The 27,763-nt window shown below is 40.0% G+C and overlaps 1 protein-coding gene across 3 annotated transcripts in view; it reads right to left on the bottom strand.

Moving 5' to 3' along the window:
- ctnnd2a (catenin (cadherin-associated protein), delta 2a) overlaps window positions 1–27,763 on the bottom strand; it is a 267,403-nt gene that overhangs the window by 95,983 nt on the left and 143,657 nt on the right. For 2 of the 3 annotated variants that reach the window (XM_051940357.1, XM_051940356.1), the window contains one exon: window positions 14,515–14,893. In XM_051940357.1, the coding sequence (XP_051796317.1) occupies window positions 14,515–14,893 (379 nt within the window). The remainder of the gene's footprint in view (window positions 1–14,514; window positions 14,894–27,763) is intronic. The other variant, XM_022201208.2, reaches the window with a different exon arrangement.

The following is a 27,763-nucleotide window of genomic DNA, read 5'->3' as shown; positions in this document are numbered from 1 at the left end:
CACTGTCATGTTAAGAAAATAAGATTTAAGTGTAAAACTGACACCACTGACTTGCATTGCTGCTATTTCTAGAAGTAATACTTATGTATGTATAGTTTGGTTTATTTTTGCACCATGTTCCTGAAATGTTTTACACTATTTCCTTTGTTGCTAGAATATTGAAAATTTCACCACTGTGGGATTAATAACAGCTTATCCTATTTTATCTTATCTTGTAATAACAAATGCACCTTCTGTTACATTTATAAGGTTACTTAAAAGCATATTACTTCAATCAGATGCATCGAACACTGACAACAGAACATTGTGTTTGAAGTGCTATCTGTATGGACACTGGATAGAGATCCCTAAAATGCTTTAAAGCGCTATACCAACAAATTGTTTATGCACATGCCAAAACATCAGGAACATACACAACATATATATAGAAATGATGCTTCTCCAGCATAGATCTTGAATTCTTTAACCTTTTTTTTAAAAGATTGGGTTTCCTATTAACGTGCATAATGTAAGATAGCACCATACTATAGGTAACAATGCTCAGTAAAGCAGTTTAAGCAGCCAGGAGCAGCATTTGCCCTTCCTCTGGTATTTTTTACCTTGACATAATAATCCTAAATTTGTTCTAATTCCCTGGTTCAAAGTCTGTTGTTGCAGAAGTTTTTCCAAACGCGAGTCTCCCGTCCAAACAACTCCTGTAACGAGTAGGCAGCTCTTAAATATCCAATTCAAAATGGGATCATAATTCATTTTGATTTGCCTCTGCCCAAGCATCGCGGGGTAATTCTAAACTTCGCTTACAGTTCACCTTGAGGTGACTAAACTCTCCTTGGGCAGTGTATGAGTTTGCGTGTGAGCATATTAATATTTCAGTCTTTGCGTGCGGCTTGTTTGTGTGTACGAGGAAGAGAAAGTGCAATCAGCAAAGAAAAACTAATAAACCAGTGATTAGCTTAGGCACCTGCTATTCTCATTAGCTCACAATGGAGCAATAACATGGCACTGAGTGGTAGCGGTTCAGTGTTGGCTAAAAAGCTTTTCGAGACAACGCAAGGAACATGCTGATAACGGGGCTTACTCTGGAGATGATAACATAAAGTGTAAGGAGATAGCAGCGATAAAATACGAGCAAGATGACAAAACATGATGTAAAATGAATAATTAAGGCAATAACAAACAAAATATGATCCTGGGATTGATAAAGTTGATTGTGCTGCATGGAAAATTCGTGGTTAGAATGACTGTGTTGCCTCACTTGCATTTCAGGACAATAAAGGAGGCTGTGATGATGATAAAATAGATTAGAATGATTGAAATGAAACTGCTGTGACTGCGATATTTACGTTTGGAATATCTCTAACACGTTAAAACGTCTCAGGAAATATATCATCTCACAAAAATGGCAAGTATTTAAAGATTTTGACATTTTCCATGTGGGATTGTGCAACAAATAGCTACACAACTGCTTAAGCACTCACTCACACATACACACGTATATACACACAACCTTTAAAAGCAGATTAAGTGAGACTAAAAGCAGTCATCCATTTCAAATAAAATGCGGATGGAGGCAACAGAGGAAAAAGGAACAGAGCTGTGCAATAGAAACATCACACAGCTGGAGCTCCAACATGGCAAGGGTCACACAATATGAGTGTATAGTATATTCACACTGGGTCAGCTCAACACACAATACAATGACAGATTTCACAGCAGTACGCACCCAACTATAGAAGGCCTCGCTCCTTCCCTAGAGGAATCTAGATGACAGCTATGATATTTTATTTTCCACCTCTTTCATTCCTATGATCTGAGGTTTGGGTTTATTTGCTGCTTGATACTCGGTGAACAACATTTCAATGACACAGATGACTGCATCCTCTGAAGTGGTATAATTTGGTAAAAAAACTTTTATTTTCTACACGTTCACCCATCCTCGCAAAATGATAGCCGGCATGAAAGTAAAACCCATGATGGAATAGAAGTGAAATTATTACCTAGCTCGAGAAAAGCTTGTTTGACAGCTCTGACTGCTTGTTTGACACTTACAAAACAATAAAGCAAAGTCTTGTGGCTGAAAATGCCGAAGATAATGCATTTTCACTGATCTGTTCTCCCGAGTATAGGTTTTTAGACTGACTACATATTTTATCAAATATGAGGTTAATGCTCTACTTTGATGTTGCATTTACATTGGGAGCGTAGCGAGTGCTCTCTCTGACAGAATGAAAGGCAACATAAGTGACTTTAAAATAATATCGATTTTCGTTGGTGCACGTATGAGGGACACAGCTCCATGAGATTCAGGCTTTGACCTTGACAAATGGCATTTTAAGACCACAAAATCATTTAAGTGATTCGGGCAAAAACACAAAAGGTACAAAATGCACACTGGGGAAAAGCACGATCACGCATGAGTTGACGTGTTACTTATTGCAGTGTGTGCCAATGCCATAGAGACACACATATGTACTCAACACACATGCATGCACTTCACTAGGAGTAGTAAGACAACACCAGCAATATTGTGCAATGACACATAAGAGGTCCTTGGCTGAATCTATTTCTCACATCAAAATTGTTTCTTTTTCCTCCAAAATCTCTCTCCCTTTGTCCTTCTCAATCTCATACTCTGCTCCCTCTATCTATCTGCAAAGATTAGTGTTTGACTTGAGTCATAGTCAAGGATCTGTCTGGCTGACAGGACAGTCTTTATTGATATTATGAGCAGAAAGCACATTCACACACAGAGGCGTAGACAGAAATGTACACACGGACGCAAACAAACACACAGGACTATAGTCAGCATAGTGAGTAGACCCCATGGAATCACTTCATACCCTGCAGCGAAAAAGTAGGAGAAAAGATTGATAGAGACAAGGACTGGGAGAGAGAGGAAGGGACTTAAAAAAATAAAAAAGAAGAAGAAGAGGCCTGACACTTTAATAGACACAAAGGACAACAGGAGGGAGTGTTGGGGAACTGTGTGTTTAGACTGAAAGCAAGAAGGGAGAAAACACTTTGGGGTGCTGGGTGAATGCCTGCACCTTCCAACCCATCATCAATGCCGGGCCGTCTCTACCTGCAGAGGTGCAGAGAGGGAGAAAGATGGAGTGATGGATGCATGATGGAGGAGTGTTTCTAAATTGAGTCAGCACCCTTAGGATCCATCAGCGGTATTTTATCATGACTCAGTGGAAAAAGAAAAAATGGACTGACTCGGCAAAACACAAGCGAGGAAGGGGGTCCGTGATGAAAACCTTTAAGGAATGAAAATAAAGAATCAAGCGAATAATGACACAGCCAAAACCACATACTTTCACATGGTAAAAAGCCGTTATTCTCCACACAGTAAATAACTACTGTGGGGCTTCTTGACAATGGCTACCTTCTGATTTACTCATGGGTTTTACTCAAGTGGACTTGGGTGCTGGGTGGGAAAGATCGAGGTTAAAATGCTGCTGTTTTACTTCCCCCATCCAAAGTCAGCCTGGCAATGAGGATTGAAGCAATGACCTCCAAGTCACAATCCTGCTTCAGGGCATCCTATAATGCTGCTGCAAATGGATGCAGTTTATTTAGTTTAATGTTCCTGTAATCTTGAAAGTCTGAATATGGTTAATAAGTTTATCAAGCATCTTACCATCCTCACATAATGTTGACAGTAAGTCTAGTTTCTTAATTGCTTCCCTGGAGGATCTAAGTGTTCCATGTGTCAAAATGTTATTTGTCAGATTTTTCCGTCACTAGCAAATAAACTATGTGAAATCTCTAGGAGAAAAACGAAAGGCAATATCTCACAAGGAGGTCAAAAGTACAGTTTGTGTCTGTGAAACTGTGCTTAGCCTTAGACATTGAAAATAGTCTGCTAATTAAAATGTATTTTCTCTAATTCCTCTTTCATCCAGTGAGTTCTGCTTCATCCTTGTGAGTCACTCTCCTTTAATTAGCATTCTAAATAGAAATTTAGATTAAGAACAATATTGGTTTGGGTTTCTCTGAGCATATGTGTGCGACTGTGAGTGGGCATTTAAGTGTTTTATTTTGGTGAGCATACTTCCATGGGGATGCATCATAGAATGATTGTAATAAACAGGTACTTTTCTACCTCTACAGCTGGTGAACAGAGACTAAATGTGATCATCCCTAACAGGAAAGTACTGCAGTTATAATTTCAAATAAAACAACCACAACAAAGTAGTTCCTTTCACTAAACCTCCTGCCAAGAGGATTTATTTCCTAAACTTGCTTCCTTCTTTCAATGCATCCAGCTGCTTTCTTATTTTTACCTTCTGTACCTTTGTTCTCCCAAATTCAGCTTTATTTTAGTTCTCTGGTCATTACCGACTCCCACTGGGTCCAATAACACGGACTCAACGCTTGATTTCCTGCAAGCAACTCAGCTGAAAGGTCAAGATCCCTCTCCTGCACAAGAGATATACAACTCGCTGACCTTAACATCTGCAGCCTCATGGAAGACTGAGTCTTGTGCAAAGATAGCAGTGGCTGCCTGACAAAAAAGTGGCAGCAGAGTGGATGTTAATAAAAAAAAAGCTTAATTAAAGACAAGATTCATTTCTTTGAGTGTGACTTTCATCGCGCTGAGTTTAAATAAAATCTTAGAATAATTGTCTCAGAAGGGTAGTTATAGTAAATGCAGCATGTGATGAAATTGGAACTGCAACATACAGATCTCTGGCTGTGGAACCCTTTTTGTCTGAAGCCAAAAAAAAAAATAGAAAACAGCTGTTCTTGAAGATATTCGAGCACAAAAATCAACTGCCTCACCCCCACTTGAATATTTTAAGTAGAAAGTAACAATCTTATCCCAACTACATAAAAACTACCATTAAAGGAATAATTTGATCCAATTCTATCAAGTGAAAAGGAAAGGGAATATATTTATGTATATTTCAAAACACATTAAGATAAAGATAATCAGTCCAACAATGTAAAATTTAAATGTAGTTTTCTATCTATGATTTATTTCTACCAGAGTAACATCAGGTCTGGAGGCTGAATATGGTCGGGTGTTGCTCTCAAATATGAGCTACAGAATAGGCGAGGTGAAGTGAGGCGTGGTGCGGAGAGAAGATATACAGTAATTCCACTGGTGTGACATTTTCCCATAATCCCTCCCAAATGCCACCAGTTTCAGGAGAAAGAGCGGCAGAGCGATGGAGGGAAGAGGAGAGATGGAAAGCATCTATTGCCACACTTTTGTTGAGTATGAAGCGGGTGAAAAATCACAAGTTAATCTTTTTTTTCCCCCGTCTCTGCAGAATAGGTGGCATGTGTGTGCCTGTTGCTGGGTGTGTATGTAAAAGGTTTGATGGATGTTAATCGGAGAAATGTTAGCGGCAGTAATTACCATGAAAAACAATAAAGCGGTGACTGAATCAAAGGAACATGACAGATTCATTACCGACTGCACACATCATACACACACACAAAGAGAAAATGTCCTTCAACTGCAGAAACAGTGAAAACGGTGAATAGATTAATGCTTTCTATTCTGATTTCTCACTTGTTGACAGCCAAATATTATCTAAATGTAGCTCTAGCCTCTAATTACTTGTATGTCGATATTTTTCCATTTATCTAAACACTTAAATGTTAATGTCTGTGAGTGTGACTCCACTGGGGCCACCTCATTCACGTTTATCAGCCATTCTCTCTTTAGTCATCCTTCTATCTCCCAGGCCTCAGATTTAGGATGAAGCTTACTGTAGCAGGGATGAAGGCAGACACACAGGGCTGTTATCATTCCAAGGTCACACACACACACACACACACACACACACACACACACACACACACACACACACACACACACACACACACACACACACACACACACACACACACACACACACAGATAGGCCACCTCAGAAAAGGAAAATAACTACAATGGGCAATTTACCCAGAACAGGCAGGGATGACGGCCAGGACACAGATGCATGCGCGCACACACACACACACACACACACACATAAACACGCACACATATACACACAGCTGTGCCTCAGGGCCAAGGTTCTGGCAATGCATCATTACCCTCCCTTGGAGGTGATTCCATATCCCAGCATGCATTTCTCATGTGGAGAGGAAATTACCCCTGGGCCGTGCTGAGAGCCAATAGAGTGTGTCCTCTCTCCTCTATCTGTCTCTCTCTCTTCCTTCCTTTCTCTTTCTTTAAATCCCTTGCTCACTCTCCCGCCCTCACTGTCCTCCCTCGCTTGCTCTCTCTCCCTGAGTCAGCCAGCCACCAACCTATTCTTTGATCTTTATTTATCTTTCTCTCATTGATACCTTATTTTTCCTCCCTTTTCCTTAGATTTTTGATGTCTGACAGATTAATAACAAAAAGGCAATAAAAAAGCACTGATGGCCTCTCTCATTTTTTGTCCAGCCTGATCTGTCTTTCAGTCAAGTAGCTGCTAATGGTGAGGTTAAACATTCAAGTCGCCCTTTTTTTATACCCTAAAGGTTTAGCCTTTCATTCTCTTGCCTGTGTAGATTCTGAGTCATCCAGGTCATTGTAATCCTGGAACACTTGGGATTTCCGTTCTCTCCCTCTAGTGTGTCTCTCATATATTTCCCTGTTTCATTAATGAAAGACATACATATGTACATTGGCCGTAAAAATACAAATACTGATATTCACGAGTAGCACATCATGTTAAATTGAGTATCTTTAGATGTTTAACTGCTGGTCAGACAGTAACTTTGGCTGTTTGACTATTCTGCTTATAATTAGCAAAATAACTACTGTGAAAACAACCAATACCTGCATCTTGTTTTCTTTCATTCAGGTCTGCAAAACATGCTTCATGTAACATGTAAATCAGCAATATGCAATCCTAGGAGTCAGATAAATTTTTTGTCACTACAAAGCTTTATTTTTTTTTTCATTTTTGTTAAAATGTTTTTTTTTTAGCAGGATTCTGCATGGATGCAGGAAAATATTACTGCACATATAGTAGAGTAGCCCCAGAGTTAGAGCACACGACAGAAGCAGTAATACCAATGTTTTTTTGTCTCTGTCCATGGCGCTGAAGTATTCAAAACAAAGTACTTAACTTGCTCTGTCCATGGTGCTGAAATGTTCAAAACACGGTGTCTGACTTTCTCTGTCCATGGTGCTGAAGTAATGCAACCCAGTCTAACCTCAGGCCTTTCTCTTTCTCTGTACTATAACTTTTTTTTTCTGGACAAACTTTGTCTTCTAATTTTTTAATCTTTTTTGCATGTATGTATAGGGTGCATCAAACTGAGCAGTTTCTTGTACATTACCAGTCAAAACTTTGGACACACCTTCTTATTCAGTGCTTTTTTTTATTTATTTGTATTACTTTACTACTGTGGAGACTAATATTGAAGATCAATACTTTTTTGTGTTCAAATAATTCCTCATGTATTCTTTTACAGTTTTGATGTCTTTGGTATTACTCTATAATGCACAAAATAATTAAATAAAAACCACTGAATGAGAAGCCGTGTCCAAACTTTTGACTGGTAGTGTATATGACCAGCCAGCACTCTTGTTTTAAGATACTTGGAAAAATGTAATAAACAGAATGCTAAAAACATGCTTTATTGACATCTTACACTTTTGGTGTAAAATAAGCTGCACATGTATTCCAAACTTTAACTACCTTAATCCAAAGAAATCATACCAAGAGCAAAGGCACAAGGGCTTTCAGTGTACTGCAGGCTTTGCTGTATTTCATGTATAGGTGGTGGAAAAAATGTGGAGAAAGTAATCCAGCAAACAAGCAAAAAGAAGGAAAAAGAGGAAAAGATTGGTAGTAGTGGACGGCAGCGTGCTTCACCTACCTACTGAAAATGGAGAACACTATATTAAATCCAAGAATCGACTCCACGACTTGGAGTAAACGCCAAGGAAAAATAATCTGTTTACACAGCAGAAATCCCCAGGTGCATCATATGGTAAACTGGGGTACTGTGGATGTGAGTGGGCCTTACTTTCACTTAAGTGAGTGTGGGATCCCCTGAATATAATTCTATGGTCCAGACCAACCACGCACACACACACATGCACAGACATAGGCGGCCAGTGTCTCAATTTCCATCTATAGCAGATATCCCTTCTGTGGAGTCATGCATAAACCATATGTATCCAACATGGAGGAGTGCACCAACAAAAACAGACAATGGTCACAAGAAGGGTATTCTGGCAATCTGTTTCTCTCTGGCACACATATGCACATAAATAAGCCCCATAGTGCTTAAGTAACAACAAGAGCAATCGCTGCATAATAATTCTCCCTCTATGTTTCTTAAGCAACCACACACACATGCGCACTCACTCACACACACAATGACATTGTCCTTTGTGTGACACATTTCACCGCATCAGGCCTATGTCATCATGTAGGATGCCACACAAATACACACACACACACACACACACACACACACACACACACACACACACACACACACACACACTGTTTCCTGCCTTTGACACCGCCTTGACACACAAATACACACAAAACCCATTCAGGGACCAACATGCACACACAAACATGCACAGAGTCGCTGCTGACCACTGCAGATTTTCCACAAATAGAGCGATATGTTTGGGCTGGGAGCCAACGAACGGTGACAATAAATTGCGAGCAGCGACAATGACATGTCACACCAGATCACATCACATCAAGGAACTGTAAATAGCAATTTCATGTCAGCAGCTCAGTTACATCTCGCAAATAATGGGGGTGATTTTGTTAAACCGTGTGCTTTACATGTATTTTTGCAGTGATGAGGCTTTAACCCTCAGTTTCCTACCTTTCCTGGTTTATGCTTTTGTAGTGGGATTTAACAAGCTTGGTGAAAGTATCACCACAATGGAAAAACTGGAAACAATCTTTATTCAATCAAGACAAAAGAACATCAATTTCTGCATAAATGCTGGGTGAATATATTTGTATTGGTGAAGACAATGTAAATGAGCAGAGTTTGATTCATCTTATCTTGAAGTGCTGCGTCTCTGTTTCAGACTGATTGAGTGTTTGATCAGATAAGTCAAGCACATCCCCGCAGTTGAAATAAAACTGTAGTCTTGTTTTTGATCGCAACGTTACAACTTTTTCCTTTTTTCCCCCCCTTTCTGTCAATCCTCATTTCTACAACAAAGTGAATTGTAGCTCTCCCTTTACGATTTTGTTTGCCCTATTACATGCCTCCTAAGCTCCCAAGTTTTAGAACAATAACCACCCATCTCCTTGCTCCCAAACTCCCATCCTCCCTGAGTTAATGTTTATCTCTCTCTCCCTCTATGCCTTGCACTGTTCCCTCCTTTCCTTTTTTCCTCTTCTTTCTCGATCTCTCAAGGTATATCTTATTCCCCGAACTAATGCCTATATGTGCTGTCTTCCCTTACTTAAGATTCTCCAAACCACCTTGATTTGTTGTCTTTTTTCGTCCTTCATTATTAGTTTTCGCCTTCCTTTCTTACCACTCATTTGTTTACTGGTTCTGCAGGTCTGTGCGCAACGTTTTTCTCATCATCTCATTCCCTACATTGTTTTTTAATATTCATTTCAAGGAGGAAACCCAATGGGGGCGAGAATCCCTTTTCAGAGAGAGCAAGCTTAAAGGGGAACACACAAACAAAACAATGAAGGGAGGCGCTTATCCACATTAGACCCTGCCCTGCTCTTCTCCTCTACCATTTTTCTATTTATTTACTTTTCTCTATTTTGATCATCATCTATCCACTATCCTCCACTTTTTTTTGTTTTCCAGCCGAATTCTCCTCCTCCCTTTATTTTCCTCCTGCTGTCTTTCTTCACCTTCTGCATCTCCCTGCCTCCCTTTGGCTTTATCCTCACTAATTCCTTCCTCCCTCCCCTTATGTATCTTATCTCCCCCTCTTCTTCCTCACCTCTTTGCACTCCCATCCATTAGCGGTTATTGGGTTTTCTCTTTGTGTCACTGTCATCACCTCTGCCCTATCATGCTCACTCTACTGCAACTATAATGGCCTCTAACTGTGTTACTAGCTGCCATATGTGCATGCACGTCATGCACACACGCACATAATGCATATGCAAGTTAAGCAAGAAATATACTGATGACTTACATAAAACACATAGTCTCCTCTTAAATACTCATTCAATTCTCTCTCTCTCTCTCTCTCTCTCTCTCTCTCTCTCTCTCACACACACACACACACACACACACACACACACACACACACACACACACACACACACACACACACACACACTCTCACAGAGAGAGAGAGACAGCAAGCGAGACAGAGAAAGAGAGAGATAGGGGGACAGACATAACCTCTGCCCTCAGTCAGAGTGTTCCTTGTCTCTAATAGCTGCTAACTCATTTAGCACTTCATGTTAGCTCAACTAGATCCAATTACAGCAAGAGAGAGGGTGAAGTTTGAGTAGGTGGCCATTTAACCTCCTGACAAAGAGGAATGTAACACATAGCTTCAATTCAATGACATCAAGTACAGTACATAAACATAGCAAGGAGTGTAAGAAATTAAAAGATTGGAATCTAAATGTGCTTCACTGCAACTCAAAGCTGAAATTAAGCACATTCATTGGGTATAAAAGAAGAGAATTAAAGATAAACAGAGCCACAGAGAATTCAGAGGTTTTAGTGAAGCAGTTGAAGCATAGCACATCTTTCATAGATACGTAGACTTATTGGGAGCTGGCCTGAAAATGTAGTTTAGCAAACATTTTAAGGAAAAATGCCTATATTTCTGATAGATTTAACTGCTAAACCTGATAATCAATATTGATTACAAACTACTAGAGTGTTGTATTTAAATTGTCTGTACTGGGTCTTTGTAAGACTGACAATTATTACAATTGTAAGCATACGTGTATTTAAGTATATATAAGATTTACCCTACCTCATAAGAAAACTGAAAAAAAGCAGTGAATATTTAGGATTCCTGTTGTGTCTTTAAATTGTCTTTCTGCAGTTGCAGGAAGAACAGTGTAGTCATATTTTCAGAGATACAAGTGTCAGAGAAAAAAAAAATTAGAACCACCCTGAAAATCCACTCATTAACACGTTTTCGTTTCAAGTTTTATGCACTTTGACTACCTGTGGAGTTGGCCTAAATTAGTAAAAGCAAACAGCAGGCTGGGTGTAAAGAATTTTCACACCATCAGTTTCCAACCAGTAAAGTCTAAATTTTAAAATACTCATGAATAACTATGTAACTCCTAATTAAATAAGGATTTATTGAACTCAGTAGGAGGGCATTCATCACAAAAATGAACTCTTTTTGTGCTGAATTGGAAATGCATACAAAATAGTTGGGTATCTAAAACTATATCTTCTCACATTGTCTTTAAATGAAAGAGGAAAGATAACATCTCTGTCTGGATCTGTGCACGAAGCGTACGAAGCCTGGAGCAGTAATGGAAACAAAGTGATCTCTCATGTGTACTTGTGGATACAAGTAAGTGAGTTTATGCCTCTTCTGGGCCAACAATAAACACTTTCTTGCAAGTACAGTGAAGATAATAGTTTCTATATGCCTGAGTATTTGCAAACTAAATTTATTTGCTCAACAAATTTCTATATTGCCTCAGTCAAGCTTTAAAATATACCAAACCTACTGTGAAAATTCTTTCCTGTAAACTATGTACACCTTGTTAAATTTTTTACACCCAGAGCTTCCTTCTATCTTCCATATTTTGCTGGTTTTCTTCAAGGTCTCAAATGCTTTCAAAGGATGTAGGAAAAATGTCTCAGGTTGGTGTGATATGAATCCACATTTTCATGAAACAGAATCAAACAAAATGTTTAGAAAACTATGCAGAAGTTGAACGCAGTGTCCAAACAAATCTAAATTACATTTTAAGAAGTTTTCATTGTCTTTGTTCAAGTCGATCAGACAGCAAAGACAACAAACTTTTACAGACTGACTTCTCTACTGCACGGTAATGAATAGCAGCAATGACTCAAAATACGAGAAAAAGGCATCTATATCTATAGAAAAGCATTTATACTCTCTGTAATGAATTATTTTTGCTTTCTTTTTTCATCATCAGATATCAGTAATTGGGTGTTATATAATCCGAGTGACTGTTTCCTAACTTGGTGAGCTGTGTTCCCTTGTTACTCTGTCTTCTCTGTGACATACTTATTTCTACCGATTTATTTATTTATTTGACGTTTATTTGTACGGGGACAATTGTGGAGCATAAACTGATGTGACATCACAGCATTTCTAGCCAAAACTAATTTGCAATGACTGTCTTTAGGAGATGGTAAATTGTATAAAACTTGAAAACCAAAAAAATCAACAAAGAAGACAATACAACATAAGACTTAAAGCACAAGATGCAAACTGTGATGAAATAAAAGCACAATAAAATATGAAGTCTCAGGTCAGTCACGACTACATGATTGATCCTACTGTAAAAACCTGTTTCAGTTTGAGTCCAAACAAGAAGCTCACAACTCCCACTGGATTCTCTGAAAGGAACCACAGGTCACTGAACACCTGAGGAGTCAGTCTGCTTCAGCGTTTGTTTTGATGAAGAGTTTGGTAGAAGCAAATTTAAAGAAATGATCAAAAATAACATATTTTAGCTTAACAATCTACTCTTGCAATGTTGCTGCTTTGTGATTTATATGCCTTTGTCACAAAACTGTCTAGTCTGGCTGACGCATTTTACAGAAAACACAACATCCTGTATATTATTGCTTTGCCTCCTGCTGCATTCAGGGCAAATTTTCTGAGCACACAAACAAAAAAATGAAGCCCACAAATTTCAAAGTGCAAACAATATGAAAAAAAAGCTTTTCCTTTTAGAAAATGAAGACATTCTTGTATGAGACGGAGTTGCTGTGTTTGTTTTACAAAGTCAATAACTCACCAAATAAAATATATGCTTTGAGAATTCCGTTTCATTTGCAAAATAAAATCAAACCTTCGCTGATGGAGAATATTAGAGTATTTTTATCCAGCCAATCAGATGACTTTAATAATAAAGCAACATGATTTCATTATCATACATCTTCACAGGACTGATTCTGGAGGGGGATTTCATGAGTTTTGTTTTATGACTGTGCACATGCCACTCCATTCCCCTCCCCCCCCCCCCCCCCTTCTCATTCTTTGCCATTGTTTTTGATTTTCTCCCACTCTCTCTCACTCCCCTCTTCTTTTCATCTCTTCCACTCTCTCTCTCTCCATTCTGTCTCCTGTCCTGTGACTGACAGCTACCGCTGAAACTTGATCCACATGTCTCAGTCCCTCTCACTCTGTAATTAAAGGAATTATACATCAAGAGTCCTGTGAAATATATATAAATAAAGTGAGGCGAGTGAGCTTTGCTTAATTGCAAAGACAAGAGGATGAAAGTGATCACAGCCCGGTAAAACTCTTACACACAGCATGACACTAAGAGAGGTGAAAAAGAGCTTTGAAAGCAACCGGTGTGTGACTGGAGTAACTTCCTGTTTTGCAAGTAGTTTTGTTCATTGCAAAAAATAGAAACAATCCGGCTCAACTTTTGCTGCATAGCAATGTGACATCATCCAGGAAAATGAAATGAAGTTGCTGTGTACCTTGTTATTGAATAGATGGTGGATAAAATTATTTTCAACCACACGAACTTCTGAGAGCTATAACATCCTTAATCGTAGTACAATACATCACTCTGCAGTGTTTTGTGTGAAAGGTCTTTCAAAATTTCATCTTCACAATGGTAACTGACAATGTAACTCATTACAGGATTTTAACACAGTGCTATAAGAGGTGCAGTACAGTGTGACTGCTTTACAAGTTACTGTAGGTGGATACACAGATACCACTATTAGTATGTGAGTGTAGTACAAGATGCTCTGACATGTTGATGTTCTGGTGCCTGAGATGAAATAACATTTCAACATTGTGACGGTTGTTTTCAACAACTTAAGAAAAATACAAAATGTGAATAAATTTTACAGTGAGGAATAATTTGCAACTTTCTGAAAAATTCAAAATATGCTCGGAAGGTTTGAATATGTATAGTTGTGATTTTTAGCCACTTCTGGGTTTTGCATCAGTCTAATCTTAAGGGAGGTCAGTGATAAGCCATATTTCATAGTGTATGTGATGAAGCAGCACACCTAGCTGGTTACTATGATCATGACTGAGAATACTGATCTGGCCAGTGTTGGGTTTAGGTGAAGGTTTTCTGTTAAGGTTAGGGTAGAGGTTAAGTAATTAATATTTATAGCAAGGCTAAGTCTACAGAAAAGGAGTCTAAGTCAATGTAATGTCCTCTGAAGTGAGTCCCATTGTGTGCGTGTGTTTGTCTGTGTAAACCTATTAAGTCCTGTCACACCCCAGTCCATGGGGCGACTGTCACACGTGTCCTTTCAAAATGCCTTTAAGCATCCTATCCTTCATGATCTTTTGCATATTGTGATCCAATAAACCACAGAAAACATATATACACTCATGTTCATGCACACAACACACACCCCACACCGCCCCTTTCATCCTACCTGGGATCTTTCTGGATAGAGTCGATGGAAGGTGAACGCTGCAGGCTGCCTTCGGGTGGCAGGGCTGGTCCAGACTTGCTGTAGGGAGATTCCACCACCGAGGGGCAGTACTGCAGGGTACGGTAAGGGTCTGCCACATAGGGATCCGAGCCATAAACGTTTCCCCCTCCGCCGCCTCCACTCGAGGTGTAGCCTGGACCCACTGTGGCATAGTTGTTGGTCCCGCCACGGCTGTAGTTTCCTGTCCCGGTGCCGTGGCTTCCTGTGCGCTGCAAAGGGGCGGAGTCGACACCAGGGGAGGAGGGAGCTATGGTGGGAAAGTAGGGACAGAGGACATAACTTAGGTCATGGACCTGGTCATGGACACGCATGGTCAGGTCTACAGAGGACAGCAAAGGAGGGGTGAGAAGGAAAGGAGGAGAGAAGGGTGAGGGCACAAGCACAAGACAGGAGAGGAAAGGCAGAAACGCAAACAGAGATAAACAGGTTGTCGTAAATAAACAATTCCATACGGATAGATTAAAATAAAATGGCCTAATGCCCATGATTGAAAGAAAGAAAAATCTAAATAACGTTGTGGGTTTAAATTTGAGATCATAATCTAAGCATATAAAATCCACTGAATAATCTACCATTGACTGCACTGATATTCGTAGATGATACTAGCATTTAACGGATTTCTTGATAGCTGGAGTGCAGAAATTGCTGTGCAATGCAGGCATGGCAAAATAAACTGATGAGCTACAACATTAAAACTACTGACAGGTTTGGTGAATAACATTGATCATCTCATTTGAATACTATGTTCCATTGGGAAACTTGAGGTCCTGGCATCCACGTGGATGTTACTTTGACACGTTCCACCCACCTACATATTGCTGCAGACCAAACACACCCCCAAGGCAGCAGCACTTACTGACGGGTACAGCCTACGCCAGCAGCACAACGCACCCTTCCACACCGCAAGACAACTCGGGAACGACTCAAGGAATACAACCACGAGCCTCAAGGTACTGACATGGCCTGCAACTCCCGAGACCCCAGATCGATCTGCTATCTACGGAACAAACTGGAACAGGCCCACAAGGTTTCCGTGCCCCCACAGGTCAGGTGCTCTTTGGTAGCACAAGGGATGACCTCGATAATATTATGCAGGTGATTTTAATGTTGTGGCTGATTCTGGAAAAGTTTTACTCCAATGTGAAGTATCAGAAAAGCTCAGTTTGACAACAGTTTCAGTTTCCACAAAATTGACAGATTGCAAACAATGTGCGCTTCGTCATTCAAATGACTCATTAGCCTGCAATTGACATGCAATAAAAAAAATGCAAACTTTGCTTGTATTCCTATTTGTGAGCAGCTAGAGGACAATTGTAAAAACTTTGTTCTGCACGATGAGGCATCTGTTAGGTAAGCAATAAAGACAAAAAAAACAAAAAACATAAATTACAAATAAATAAAGCATCAAGCTATTTCTCTTCAGAGTGACTTGGAAATTGAATGGGGATTTGCTTGGAGATGTAAGCAGCCTGCAGAGGCACGGTAGCTGTCACCTCGTCTCCCCGTTGCGCTACAGCAGTGGATCGGTGATATATCAAGGTGTTAATGTGGGTCTGGGGGCCTCATTTCTTTGGTTGTAAAAACACTGTGAGAAACTGTGTGAAGGGGATCCATCTCGTCTGTCATTAGGACCGAGGTATATGAACACAGAAACACACACATGCAAAAACCCCATAAACGTGCTCTTCTGGGAGTAAGCGATAAATCACACAGCCTCGAGATCAATATGTGGCCACGTGATTGACTAAGGCTTTAACACAGGCCAATGAGCCTCCTGTCACATGGAGAATTAGCCTTTAAAACATGTCTGGAGAGGAAAAATGCACACAAATTGCAATGCATACACACTGTCAACATATTCAACATTCTGATGCATTTCATCCACACATGTGAAATGCATTAGTATTACCACAGGACTGGAGGTTGTGCGATTGTGAGTGCTGGGGTTGAGTATCTCATCGTTATGTGACCAACAAACTTGCTCTTTAGCGCTGTCTTGAGTGCTGGCATTTACTTGACCTTCACAACCCTGTTATCGCTCTCTTTTCTCACCTCTGTCTCTCCCTCACACACATCTAATCTGGCCAACCTATTTGGCACATGATGCCGATTAAACTGCTGCTTAGCAATCATTTTCAAAAGCTCTTATTTAAATTCTTCACACCAAGTCCTGAAAAACTCACAAGAAACCTGTAGGATGATGTAACCACATTAGCATATTTTTCCTGACTCTAAAATCAGGTTAACAAAAAATTCTTTGCCAGCCAGACAGCGAAAAAGTCTTTCAGACTGCCATGCAATGCCCATGAGGCTAAAGGCTGTGTGAGATCTTCTACTGATGCCCCAAAATTGACAACAATCCAGAGAATTAGGCAGGCAAAAAGAAACAGAAAGACTGAGAAACGAGGGAGAGAGGTTCATTTTAGGAAAAAAGAGCCAGCCAACAGAGGAGAAAGGGAAGAAACAAGAGGCAGTGGAGGGGGCGACAGTAGAGCCGCATAGAACAGAGGGTATAGGAGGGTAATGAAGCACAGTTACTCCCATCAGAAGCAAATCCCAGTCTTTTCTCTATTCTTTAAATGGCGTCTGTGGTGTGTCTGTCTTTCTGAACGTCTCATTAGTAGCCAGGGCTTTGGGCTAACACCACCAGTGTCAGTGTGCACTCACAGAGAGACATGACACCCAACCTCAGAGGAAAAAGAGGGGATAGAAGACCAGTGAATAGAAGAGAGGCGGAAAACACACACAGATACACACACAAAATAAAATGTCCTGTCAAATTATTTTTATAGCCTGTGCTGTGGCCACTGAATGGGAATGTCCTTGGTTACAAGTTGCAAAAGGAAAAGAAAGCAAGGCTCATATAGGGAGCTGGCAGGGACAGAGAAATCCCCTAAAAATGTCCTGCCAAATCATCGTTTTAGCCCTTCCTTTTGTTTTCACATTCTGTTGCTTTGTATTCAGCTTCCCCCACACCCCTTTTTGCAATTCACTTTCCTCTTCACTCAGTCTTTCTGTCTGCTCCCCCCTTTGTCTTCTCCTACTTTAAGTAAATAGGGTGCTGCTGAATTTATCATTTGCTCTGGTAATGGTGTGCTCTGACTGATGGCTTGACCTTTGGGCCAATATTGCCTGGCAAATCAGGATGTGGGTGCCTGTTTATGAGTGCCTTGATGTCATTAAATTTGTTATATACCTCATTTCATTTCTTATTGTATTCTTATTCCTCATGAAAACAAACGGGGGTTGTAGACTTTTAGAATACTGCAATTCTTCACCTTTTTATAAGAGATATATGAACACAGTTGGGATTTAAGATTAAGATTGGAAATAAATCAGATTTAGGGTTAAATTTAAAGGGAAACTTCGTTTTTTTTCAACCTGGGGTCTGTTTTCATATGTCATTTCATACATGTGAGTGATGGAGAAATGAATTTTCGACATAGCTCCAGTATTTAGCCAGGCAGGCAGCTTAGCAGCTCAGCTAGCAGCTCAGCTAACGAAAAGTATGGGGCAACTTGCGCCAAAAGCTCGCACCAAAACCAGTGTTATGGCGCGCGATTTCGGAACGAGATTTGCTTTAGTCAGTGTGGGGAAAAAAAGCACGTTGGGGCGGTCTTTGACGCGGGGGGGCAAGTTGCCCCATACTTTTCGCTAGCTGAGCTGCTAGCTGAGCTGTGAAGCTGCCTGCCTGGCTAAATACTGGAGCTATGTCGAAAATTCATTTCTCCATCACTCACATTTATGAAAAGACTTATGAAAACAGACCCCAGGTTGAAAAAAAACGAAGTTCCCCTTTAAGAAAGGAACTGACAGTTGAAGAACCCCACAGTTTTGTTTTCTTTGTATCCGTACCTTGTTAACATGTGTGCTGGTGTTTTTATATGTTCATACACATATTATGCATAAAGTATGCAGTAAATGCTGGCTAAATATTTCCACGTTGAAATTGCAGTGACAACAATCTAAAAAGCACAGATTCAGACAGTCAGGAGTTTATCTGTAGCAACACTGTCAACTTGCAGGCTGCGTTTTTCCAGTTTGAACCTGTATTATCCAAATTGCCACTTCGTTATGAAGACTAGTTCTTTAGTGTTTGAGCAGAGCCTCAGGTGAGCTGGTGTGCTTAAGCTGCAGTAGGAAGCAGTGGGCTTGGTATAGATAGAGGCGGGGACTTAATAGATCTGCACATTCTAGAAGAAGCAACAGCATAGAGTTACATCAAGGCCATTTAAGGCATGGCAGGATTATTTTTCATGGAAAAAAAAATAATCAGAGATGAATTTTTGTGAGTTTAAAAATGCTGGGAGACCCAACAGTTTCAAACGGAAGGACTCACATGCAGTTCGCTCTCTGCTACGGACCCCACTATATCTTTATATAACAGATAGTTGTTGCGGTTAGATTTGTGTCGCATTTTTGGTCAAAATCCCATATATACACCTCTTAAGGTTTATGTTTGAGGCTACGGAATAAACATGCACTCAAGGTCCTTACAAGTATAGCAAGACAAATATATCTGCACGCGAGGGTGCGTCTTTCATGAATTTGCCAAAGACTAGCACAAGGCAAACTCACTGTGCTGTTTCATGAAATATTAAACAAATCATGAAATGTGCCGCACGTGTATGCCAATAGACATGCACATATAGACGCTGCACCTTCCACACCTAACGCTCTGCCAGCGTGAAATTGCGTTTGAGAGGAAATAAAAAGGTGTGTCTCTGTATTCCTTTGCTTCGGCGCAGAGTAAACAAATCGTGGCTGTGCTCCTGCTGGCAGATTAGCGACGGCAAGGGAAACTCTATTAGTCATTTGACACAGTGATACCTCTGCAATTAGCCAGTCGGCTGAGGGGCCAGCTCGCTTAGAGCAGAGCTGACTTTTTCTTTAGGCTGCTGAAGCCCTCTCTGAATGTACAAGAGATAGAGGGATTGGTGGGAGGGAGGGAGAACCAGACAGAAAAAATATATAACAAGAGGGGGAATCAAACCAATCCTTCAAGCTTTCCATGTCCATCCGAACTTCTCAGTCTTTCATCTCTACCTCTATTTCTTTCAGTCCTATTCCGTCTCTGTCACTATTTTTCTCCATCACTCCCTTGCCCTTTTCTCTTTCTTTGCTTCTATCTGCATTCCTCCACATCTGGCCCTCTCTGCCTAGACCTCCACCCATCTTTTTTTCCTCCTTGCGTATCTCTTTTGAAACCTCCCCTTTGAATTATTGCCCTCCCTCTCTTACTGTAGCGTACTCCCTTCTCTGCCTCCATTTCTTTGTCTGCCATCGTCTCTCCATCATCCATTCATTTCATGTTTTTCCTCTTCCTTTCTTCCTTAACACCTTTCTGCCTCTCTATCACTCTCACTCTCTTCCCTCTATTGTGGTTGTAGTAGACTATGTGATCAGAGCTGAGGACATGTCCTTCCTCTCGACACGCTTCAGTGCTCAGCACGATTACACAAAACCCCTCAGTACAGTCTCTATCTCGCTCACATACACACACTCCCACAGACCCCATCACCATACAAACATGGATTTCTAAACATGCGGGTGATTGACGGAGACTAAACATGCTTGCCTGTATTACATCTTTTTCTAACATTTTAAGGTCATTCAACCGCATGTACGTGCAACCTCGCCTGCAGCAGCCATGGATGCTGCACACATGCAGTAACACACACGCACTACTTGGATGTGGAGGAGAGTAAGGATTAGTTTCTCCGTCTGTTTATCCCTGGGAGAGCCTCCTGGCCAACACACAGCTCTTGATGTTCCTGAGCTGGAAGCATTGGAAACCCACATGCGCAAACACACACACACACATACAAATGCCCTCCCTTGCGCTTTCAGTATCAAGTATACTACATTTTATAGCGTGGAAGCTGTAGGACACTTGTTTGTATGAGTCAAGGTGCCACGTCTGTCTCCAAGCATGGCACTTAGACACAGTGGGGACTGCAGGCCAGTGCTTGCTGCTAAATGCTCATGCTGTGGGGGGGACAATAGTGAAAGTCATAAAAAGACGAGTTTATTTCTTTTCCACCTTAAACGAAATCGCAGTATACAGGTTGAATGTGGAGTTGCCTCCTAACATACTTCTCATCTTCCAAAATCTCAGTTTAGCAAATGTCCTGAATAAGTTAAGCGCAGCTTGTTTCAGTGCTTTTTGTACCTATTTCACACACATTCATCTGCCTTGATGTAAATAGAGGCTGTTCAAGTAAACTTAGCTTGCCTTACATTCACATAATGTCTCTTTTGCGCAATTTCCAGCATCTATAGCTCTTTTATCACATTTATACTGTCACAGAATTGGTAAATACTTCAGATTTTATGGCATAAACTGCATCAGCTATATTTGTAGCACCCTAAACACACTAAATAAACTTGATCATGACTCTCTGCTCTCTTGACTTTCATCGGGCCTAAAGAAGGTGGTTACAGTGAAGGAAGGCAAAAAGGAGGCTTTTTAGATTTGAGACTCGCAGCGAATGCAGAGGTAATATGCAATGTAAACAACAATATACAATGAATCAAGTAACAGCAGATGTCAACGTTTCTTTAGATTTGATGGAGGCAGCCAGCGGTGCTTTCGTGCCGGCTTCAAATCTGTGTGATCTCCGAGGACAAGAATAAATGAATGTTTCCTTCCAATGTTAGGAATTCATTACTGCTGATAAAACTGAGAATTGGGTAATCATGAAATTGAGATTGGACAGAAGCATATATTTCTGTCCTTGTGTTTGTGGTTACTGGAGTGTGCGTGTATACTCATCAGAATTATTTTTTTTATGTATAGACATGTGGAGTATGTATCTGTTTGTGAAATATTGGTATGTTATGACAACCTTAAACATACAAGCTTATTTATTCAATGCCATTCCCAAGGGAAAGGAATAGAGCTGATCTGCCAAGTAAGTCAGATTCTTTGAGCTGGAAATTAAGGCTTCAGCAAAAAGCCCCAATGTAAATCCTATACAAGTATAAGCTACATTTACGTCAGCTCGATTCAATTGCACTGAATGTCAAGATTCTGTTAATAGTTTTTTTAAAACCAGATTTCTTCTGATAGTGCAGAAGAGTAAATCAATTTTCACTCGCTTTCTTCCTCCTCTCCTTCCTCGTTCCTTTGTTTTTGTTTCCTTCTTTAATTAAATTGAGATTAGAAATTGTCTTTCAGTAGAGAGTTGGCTGCAGACTGACAGTCTGGGCATTTATCCAGCACAATTGTTTTCACAATGGAGTAAACATCACGTTACAAGTAAGTGCAAATTCACACCTTTTTCCTTCTTTATTGGTGTTCAAAAGACACTAGGTTCATTAACAGACTAGCAGGATCAGGGGCCAAGCTGAAATTGATTCTGGCCAAACAAACCTAATCTAACCTAGATACAGAGAGTCTGGTGAGTGACACCCTAAAGTGACTAGGGAGATGCTTTGGCCAAAAGGTCTCACAAAGCTGAAGTGCTTTAGTCTCCTGTATTTATCGGGCACTATTTGAAAAAAAATAAAGAAAAACAACTGATCCAGGTCAGGAGTGGTCCATCAGTGCGTTACAACTAAACTGTATTCTCAGTTATATCTGGAGGATGATGTTTTTGTTTTCTTGGATTCCATTTGTGATGTATCACAAATCATTGTCAAATCAACATATCTTTGCCATTTATTTTACTGCTTTTTCAGGCAGACAGTGACACCTGTAAATGACGTGACACGACAAGTAAAGGGACTACTAACTCTGCTGGAGGTACTGGGATGACAGAAACATTTAGTCTACTCACGGATGCACAGCAGTGTTACAGAGTGATGCATCTTTTACCTCATGAGCGATATTCAAAGTTGTATTTTAACCTATCGTCATGCTAGTTGTAGAATTAACAGATGACTTTAATTTTCACATTTCTGTAAGTTTCTTTGAAACAGTGAAAGTGGTGGTCAGCACTTCCTGGATGGCTTTTGTAAAGAAATGATTCCCCTCTTGCATGTCTGCAGTGTAGCCTGGCTGTCATCGGGAAGAGCAGCGCAGCAACACTAGCTGAATGAGCTGGAGTACAGTCGAGTACAGTGATGAACGGATTGAATTTTGATCAGCTTTATTTCAGCTGATTCAAATCCGTTATGCCTGGATTGGCCTGATCCTTAGGAATGGATCAGGGCGTCTCGGTGATTAGTAGTAGTGGCAGGAGAATGTAGAATTTAAGCATTTCATTCAGGTGTGCTCTCATTCAAGTTGTAGGAAGATTTTCAATCTGTCTTTCTCGCATCTTTCTTTCACATACACATTTTCCAGTGGCATATTGAGATGCAATTCACTATTTATTGCTTTTCTGAAAACTGATCTTGATCTGCACAGCACAAGTCAGGTGATGGATAATAGACAATTCCTTCTTCTACACTATGACACTCTGGAATAATCCAGCCAGCTTTTTTCTTAAGAGTATTTAATAAATTCAAGGCGGTATCTACCTTTTTTAAATGTATCCTAATTGCTAAATTTTAGAGGTAAAAGTCAAATAATACTTGTGACTTCAGTAATATAGGTAATAATACAAAAGAGATAATAATTACCAGTGTTATGCAATAACAATTTTGACTTCTTTGTTGTGATATGTACCAAATTGTCATGAAAATGCATGTTTCTATACATAAAAATGCAAAATTAGAATGTTCAAATATTTACATCTCTATTAATTACAGCTGCATGAAAATTTACAGACAGATACACACTCCAAGCGGCTATGATTAGTATTATAAACCACATTTGGACACCGGAGAACATGTGCCGGATCAAAGCAAGCCTTTCCTTTCACCTCCTCATTTTCAGGGATCTGTCACTTTCTCTGTTTAAAAAGAGCCCTGAACATTTCCTGCCTTCTGGTCAGAAGACGTACGGTAACTGCAGCCCCTCACCAGCACTCTTTGTCTTTACTCGTTCTTCCCTCCTCTCTTGGGCTTCTTTTCGCTCTCTCATCTCTCTTCTCAATCACTCTCTCTGTTCTGTCCCCCTCATTAGGATGTCAGATCTCATTACAGAAGGAAAACAGCCGATTTAAAGGGGAAAGCAGATTGGTTTAATGGTTTGATGCAAATCCCTCCTCATATTTCTTCCTTTCCTTGTTACTGTGCATGTGCTCCTTCACACTGGTGAAAGGAGCCAGTGTCAAATTCAAGTGAAAATAACCCAGCTTTGGGGAAATACACCCTTTCACTTATAGTACAGAGTTGATCCCTTGTCCGGGAAACTGCCTAATGAGGAAATATAGGACATGGGTGATCAAATATTCTGTATTATTTAAAACTTAACCTGCACAGAAAAAAAAACAGTCTCCATCATCCTTTAGGAGTGGAGTAAGAGGATAAGACAATGCTATAATGAGTGGCAGACGCATCAGTGCATCAAACCAAAAAGGTAAACCCAAATGTGAAAAGCATAGCCTCAGAGTTTACATATTAAATGGAAAAGGAGGTCACAAAAACTTTACTTGCACAAATACAGTTTGTAAAGCTTCATTAAAATGCATATTATCTATCTCACCTCTCAAAAATATTTGGTCATGCACTTAAGGATGGTTTATCTATAGCAAAGTTTGGCATATCCAAGGATAAAACACTGCTGGTGCTTTCTGTCAGCAACATGATGAGGTATAAATGCAACAGAAGTGACTAAAGAAGACTTTCTGGAGTGAAAAGGTGAGGTAAAATGAGCGAATCACAAATTAAGTCAGACTTTTGTCCATTCAGCACAGCATGATTTGGTTATCTGGCTTTGTAAATGGTTGAGAAAATATAACCTTGTTTTCACTGGGGCTCAGTGATTAGTGATTGTCCAATAATCTGTATCTGTTTCCCCTAAAGATACAGAAGGGAGTGATGCTGAAATACATAGCTTCTCTTATCAATTGCAATAGCTCAACCTTGTTACTAGAAGCACTTGACAAATAGCGGTTCCACTGAAACTACCCATTCTCACTGTCGGTACCTGAGCTACGTGCAGGCCTAATGTAAGCTATTAAAGAGAAAAAGAGCCACATCCATTCAGAGCGGCTGTTATTCCCAGTGGTCAGAGTCATTAATACAAGCCAGGAGAGCTTTCATGATATAAGGCGGGGATGTACGAAGGGAAAAATTTAAGAACAAAGGAAGGAGAAGGTAGAAAACAAGAGACAGAGAAATGCAAGGAGAAGAGAGAATGGGAACATAAAAGAAGAGTTCAAGAAAAAAGATCTCACTGATATCCGCTATCCTCTAAATTAGTAGTGATTATGATAGATGAGACAGAGTGGAAAAAGAAAGACGAACAGTAGAAATATACACTGATGGAAAAAAGTTTTCAGACACCCCATGCATTTGTGAGATATTGCATTAAGAATCGCTCTTAGGTCTTCAAGTGCAATTTCTTTTAGTACAGTCACATCCAAAATATTAATAAAACCTAAAAAAAGTCACTAAAAACTTAAAATTGATTAGTTCCATAAAAATATATAAGAATTTTTGAGTATTGGGTCATTTTAGTACCAGTGATCTACTAATGAAGGTAATGCTTTTTATTAAAAGACAGAAACTTTGTTGCTGTGTTTCACCTTTACATAAAGCCAACACATTTGAAAGTTCCTCAGAGACAAAAACAAGGCTAAAACAAGAAACCTAACACCGGAAAAAACGCCTGAAGATACAGATTCTCAGCCAGAAAATGTACAGCTGCTGCCAGATAGCCAGGATGTGCAGATGCACATGCTCTGTTCAATCAAGGACCAGTAGAACTTGCAGGAGCTCAGTATCCAGGTCTTAGTGTGGCCAGCTCAATCCTCGGACATGAGCCCCATTGAAAATCTAAGGTGGATTATCAAAAGGTTTGTTTCAAAGCGTAAACCAAAGAATTAAAAGCATTAATTCAAGAAGGATGGGACAAGATTACTCCTCAACAGTGTGAAAGGCTCGTGGAGAACATGCCAGCTAGAATTAGAGCTCTACTGCGTGTTAATGGCAGGATGATTAAATATTAATCTGATGAAATGATGGCTTATTTGTTTTTTTTGTTCAGTTTTGAAGACATTCTCTGTTATTTGTTGACTGACATGTTGAAACTGTCAAGAATTCTGCTTTGTTGTTTTTCTTCTAAACAATAAACAAAAAAGATGTACGTAAAAAGAGAAAAGAATTCATCAGAAGCAGTCAGAGATGATTATGAGTTCATCAAGAGAATGAAAGAAGGGAGACTGATGTTAGAAACAAGGATATTATAAAATAATTAAGGAAAAGATGGTGGCATAGCAAACTGGAGACTGATTTGAAAAATACACGTCGTATCTAAAAATTCATGCTCATGCCAGAATGCATGTGTGTGCATTAGAGAAACTGTGGCCAAGCAGGAATAAACGCTTAAAATAGGCCACATTAACCTGCAGTCCTCTGGGGCGCTGGCCTGGTTAAATCCAAGAATGAAGCACCACGCGTCACTGCCTACACACATGCAGGGTGCAAAAACACACAGATACACACTCACAACAGTACTATGCTGTGGATAAATGTGTCTGTGTGCTGTGAGAAGGCAGCCTTAATAACTACTAATGAATGGTAGTGCATATAAGGAAGATTTTTGGTAAGATCTATACACACAAAGGGATCAGGTGTTAAGTAGCAACTTCATTTTGCCTAAAGCTGTATTTAAATGCAGTGGCAGCGCTATGAATGCAACACTTGCCCCCAAAAATTACGGAGAAGTTAAATGAGCTGAAAAGAGTTGGGAGCCATGGAAGCTGAGCAGACAGAAAAACCAAATACCAGCGTTTGAAACAGAATCTGATTTAATTGTGAAAGTGTTGCTAAACTGCTGTCCAGAGTGCTGCAAAGAAAATGCTTTCCTGAGACTGCAGGCCTGTTTGTTTACTGGCGTTCTTGCTCGATGGAGAGGTCGAGAGTTGCAGTGAGAGCTCCTCATAAATCTTTACCTAAGAGCGATATTGTAGAAGAATAAACCAATGTGGCGAAAATGTGGCACAATGGGTACAATTGAGCTGCGACCCAAACACTTTGCCTCTGCAAAATCACCTGATTCAAACTGGGGTACAGTCCTGACCCCATCATGTGTCTGCTTCACTTGGTTTCTTTTCAAGTCCTGTTTGCTCTCTGTCCCTATTTCCTTCTACTTGGCTTTTAAACTGGGTCAAGAAACAACCATAACAAAAAAGCGTGCATACAACTAGAGTCACTTAAATTGCTTTTGTTACATCATGCATCTCCTCTTCATAGTTAAGTGTCTAGTTAAGTAATGCCATGTCCTGTGCTCTCAATAAATACTACAAGCTTCATTTGGCTGCCTTGTTTAAATTGGCCTTAAATTAAACCGACAACGTGCACCATATACAGACTCACCGACTACAACTCTGCAATTTTTTGAAGTCTAATACCCACACAACCATCTCCCTTCTCTTTCTAGCAAAGGAATGACTTATAGCATTAATTACATTGATCCATGCCAGCTTAATGAACCAATAATGTGAGCTTGCCATTGCAAAGAAAAGGCACTATGACATAATTAATGACTTACTGCTCACTATGTCAGCACAGCCCCTTATCAGTTCATTATGTGCCATCACTCTGTGCATTATGAATCCTTATTAGACAGCCTCCTATTCACCACGCATGCTTTCTACATGACTTTTAAAACATGCTGTGTAAAGGCAAAGCTCTAATTCAACGGCCGAGCGAGTTCAAGGTGCTGTTAATCTTTGGTGTGTTGATTTACCGCCGGAGTTCCATGGACCGAGCACAGTGGGGGGAAAGCTGTCCGTGAGGTGAAAAAAAGCTCACGCTGATATATTACGATGGAGGATTTAGCTCCTACAATATGAGACAATCTATTAAAATACTGTATCATAGGAGCGCATTGTAAACCTCAAGCGTTGCAATTAAATGCACACGGTCTAATCCACAGTCTATTGATTTTTGTAGCTGCAGCGCAAATTTCCTTTGTGAGTTTTCTTATACCCATCTATTGAAAGCAGAAATACAAGGCGCAGTAAATTATAGATAACAGTAGATCCTCTCTGTGCACTTCTGAAACGCACTTATTTAATTAATTTCTGCTCCCAAAGACAATACTATCACTGTCTGAAGCGTTCAGGGTTTCACTGACAGTAATCAAAGCAATATCCAACAAGAATATGAGCAAACCCAATGACCTAACTCT

The sequence above is a fragment of the Acanthochromis polyacanthus genome, chromosome 20, assembly GCF_021347895.1.
Source record: "Acanthochromis polyacanthus isolate Apoly-LR-REF ecotype Palm Island chromosome 20, KAUST_Apoly_ChrSc, whole genome shotgun sequence".
Lineage (NCBI taxonomy): Eukaryota > Metazoa > Chordata > Actinopteri > Pomacentridae > Acanthochromis > Acanthochromis polyacanthus.
The sequence above is the reverse complement of the archived record's forward strand: the minus strand, read 5'-3'. Positions and strand labels throughout refer to the sequence as shown.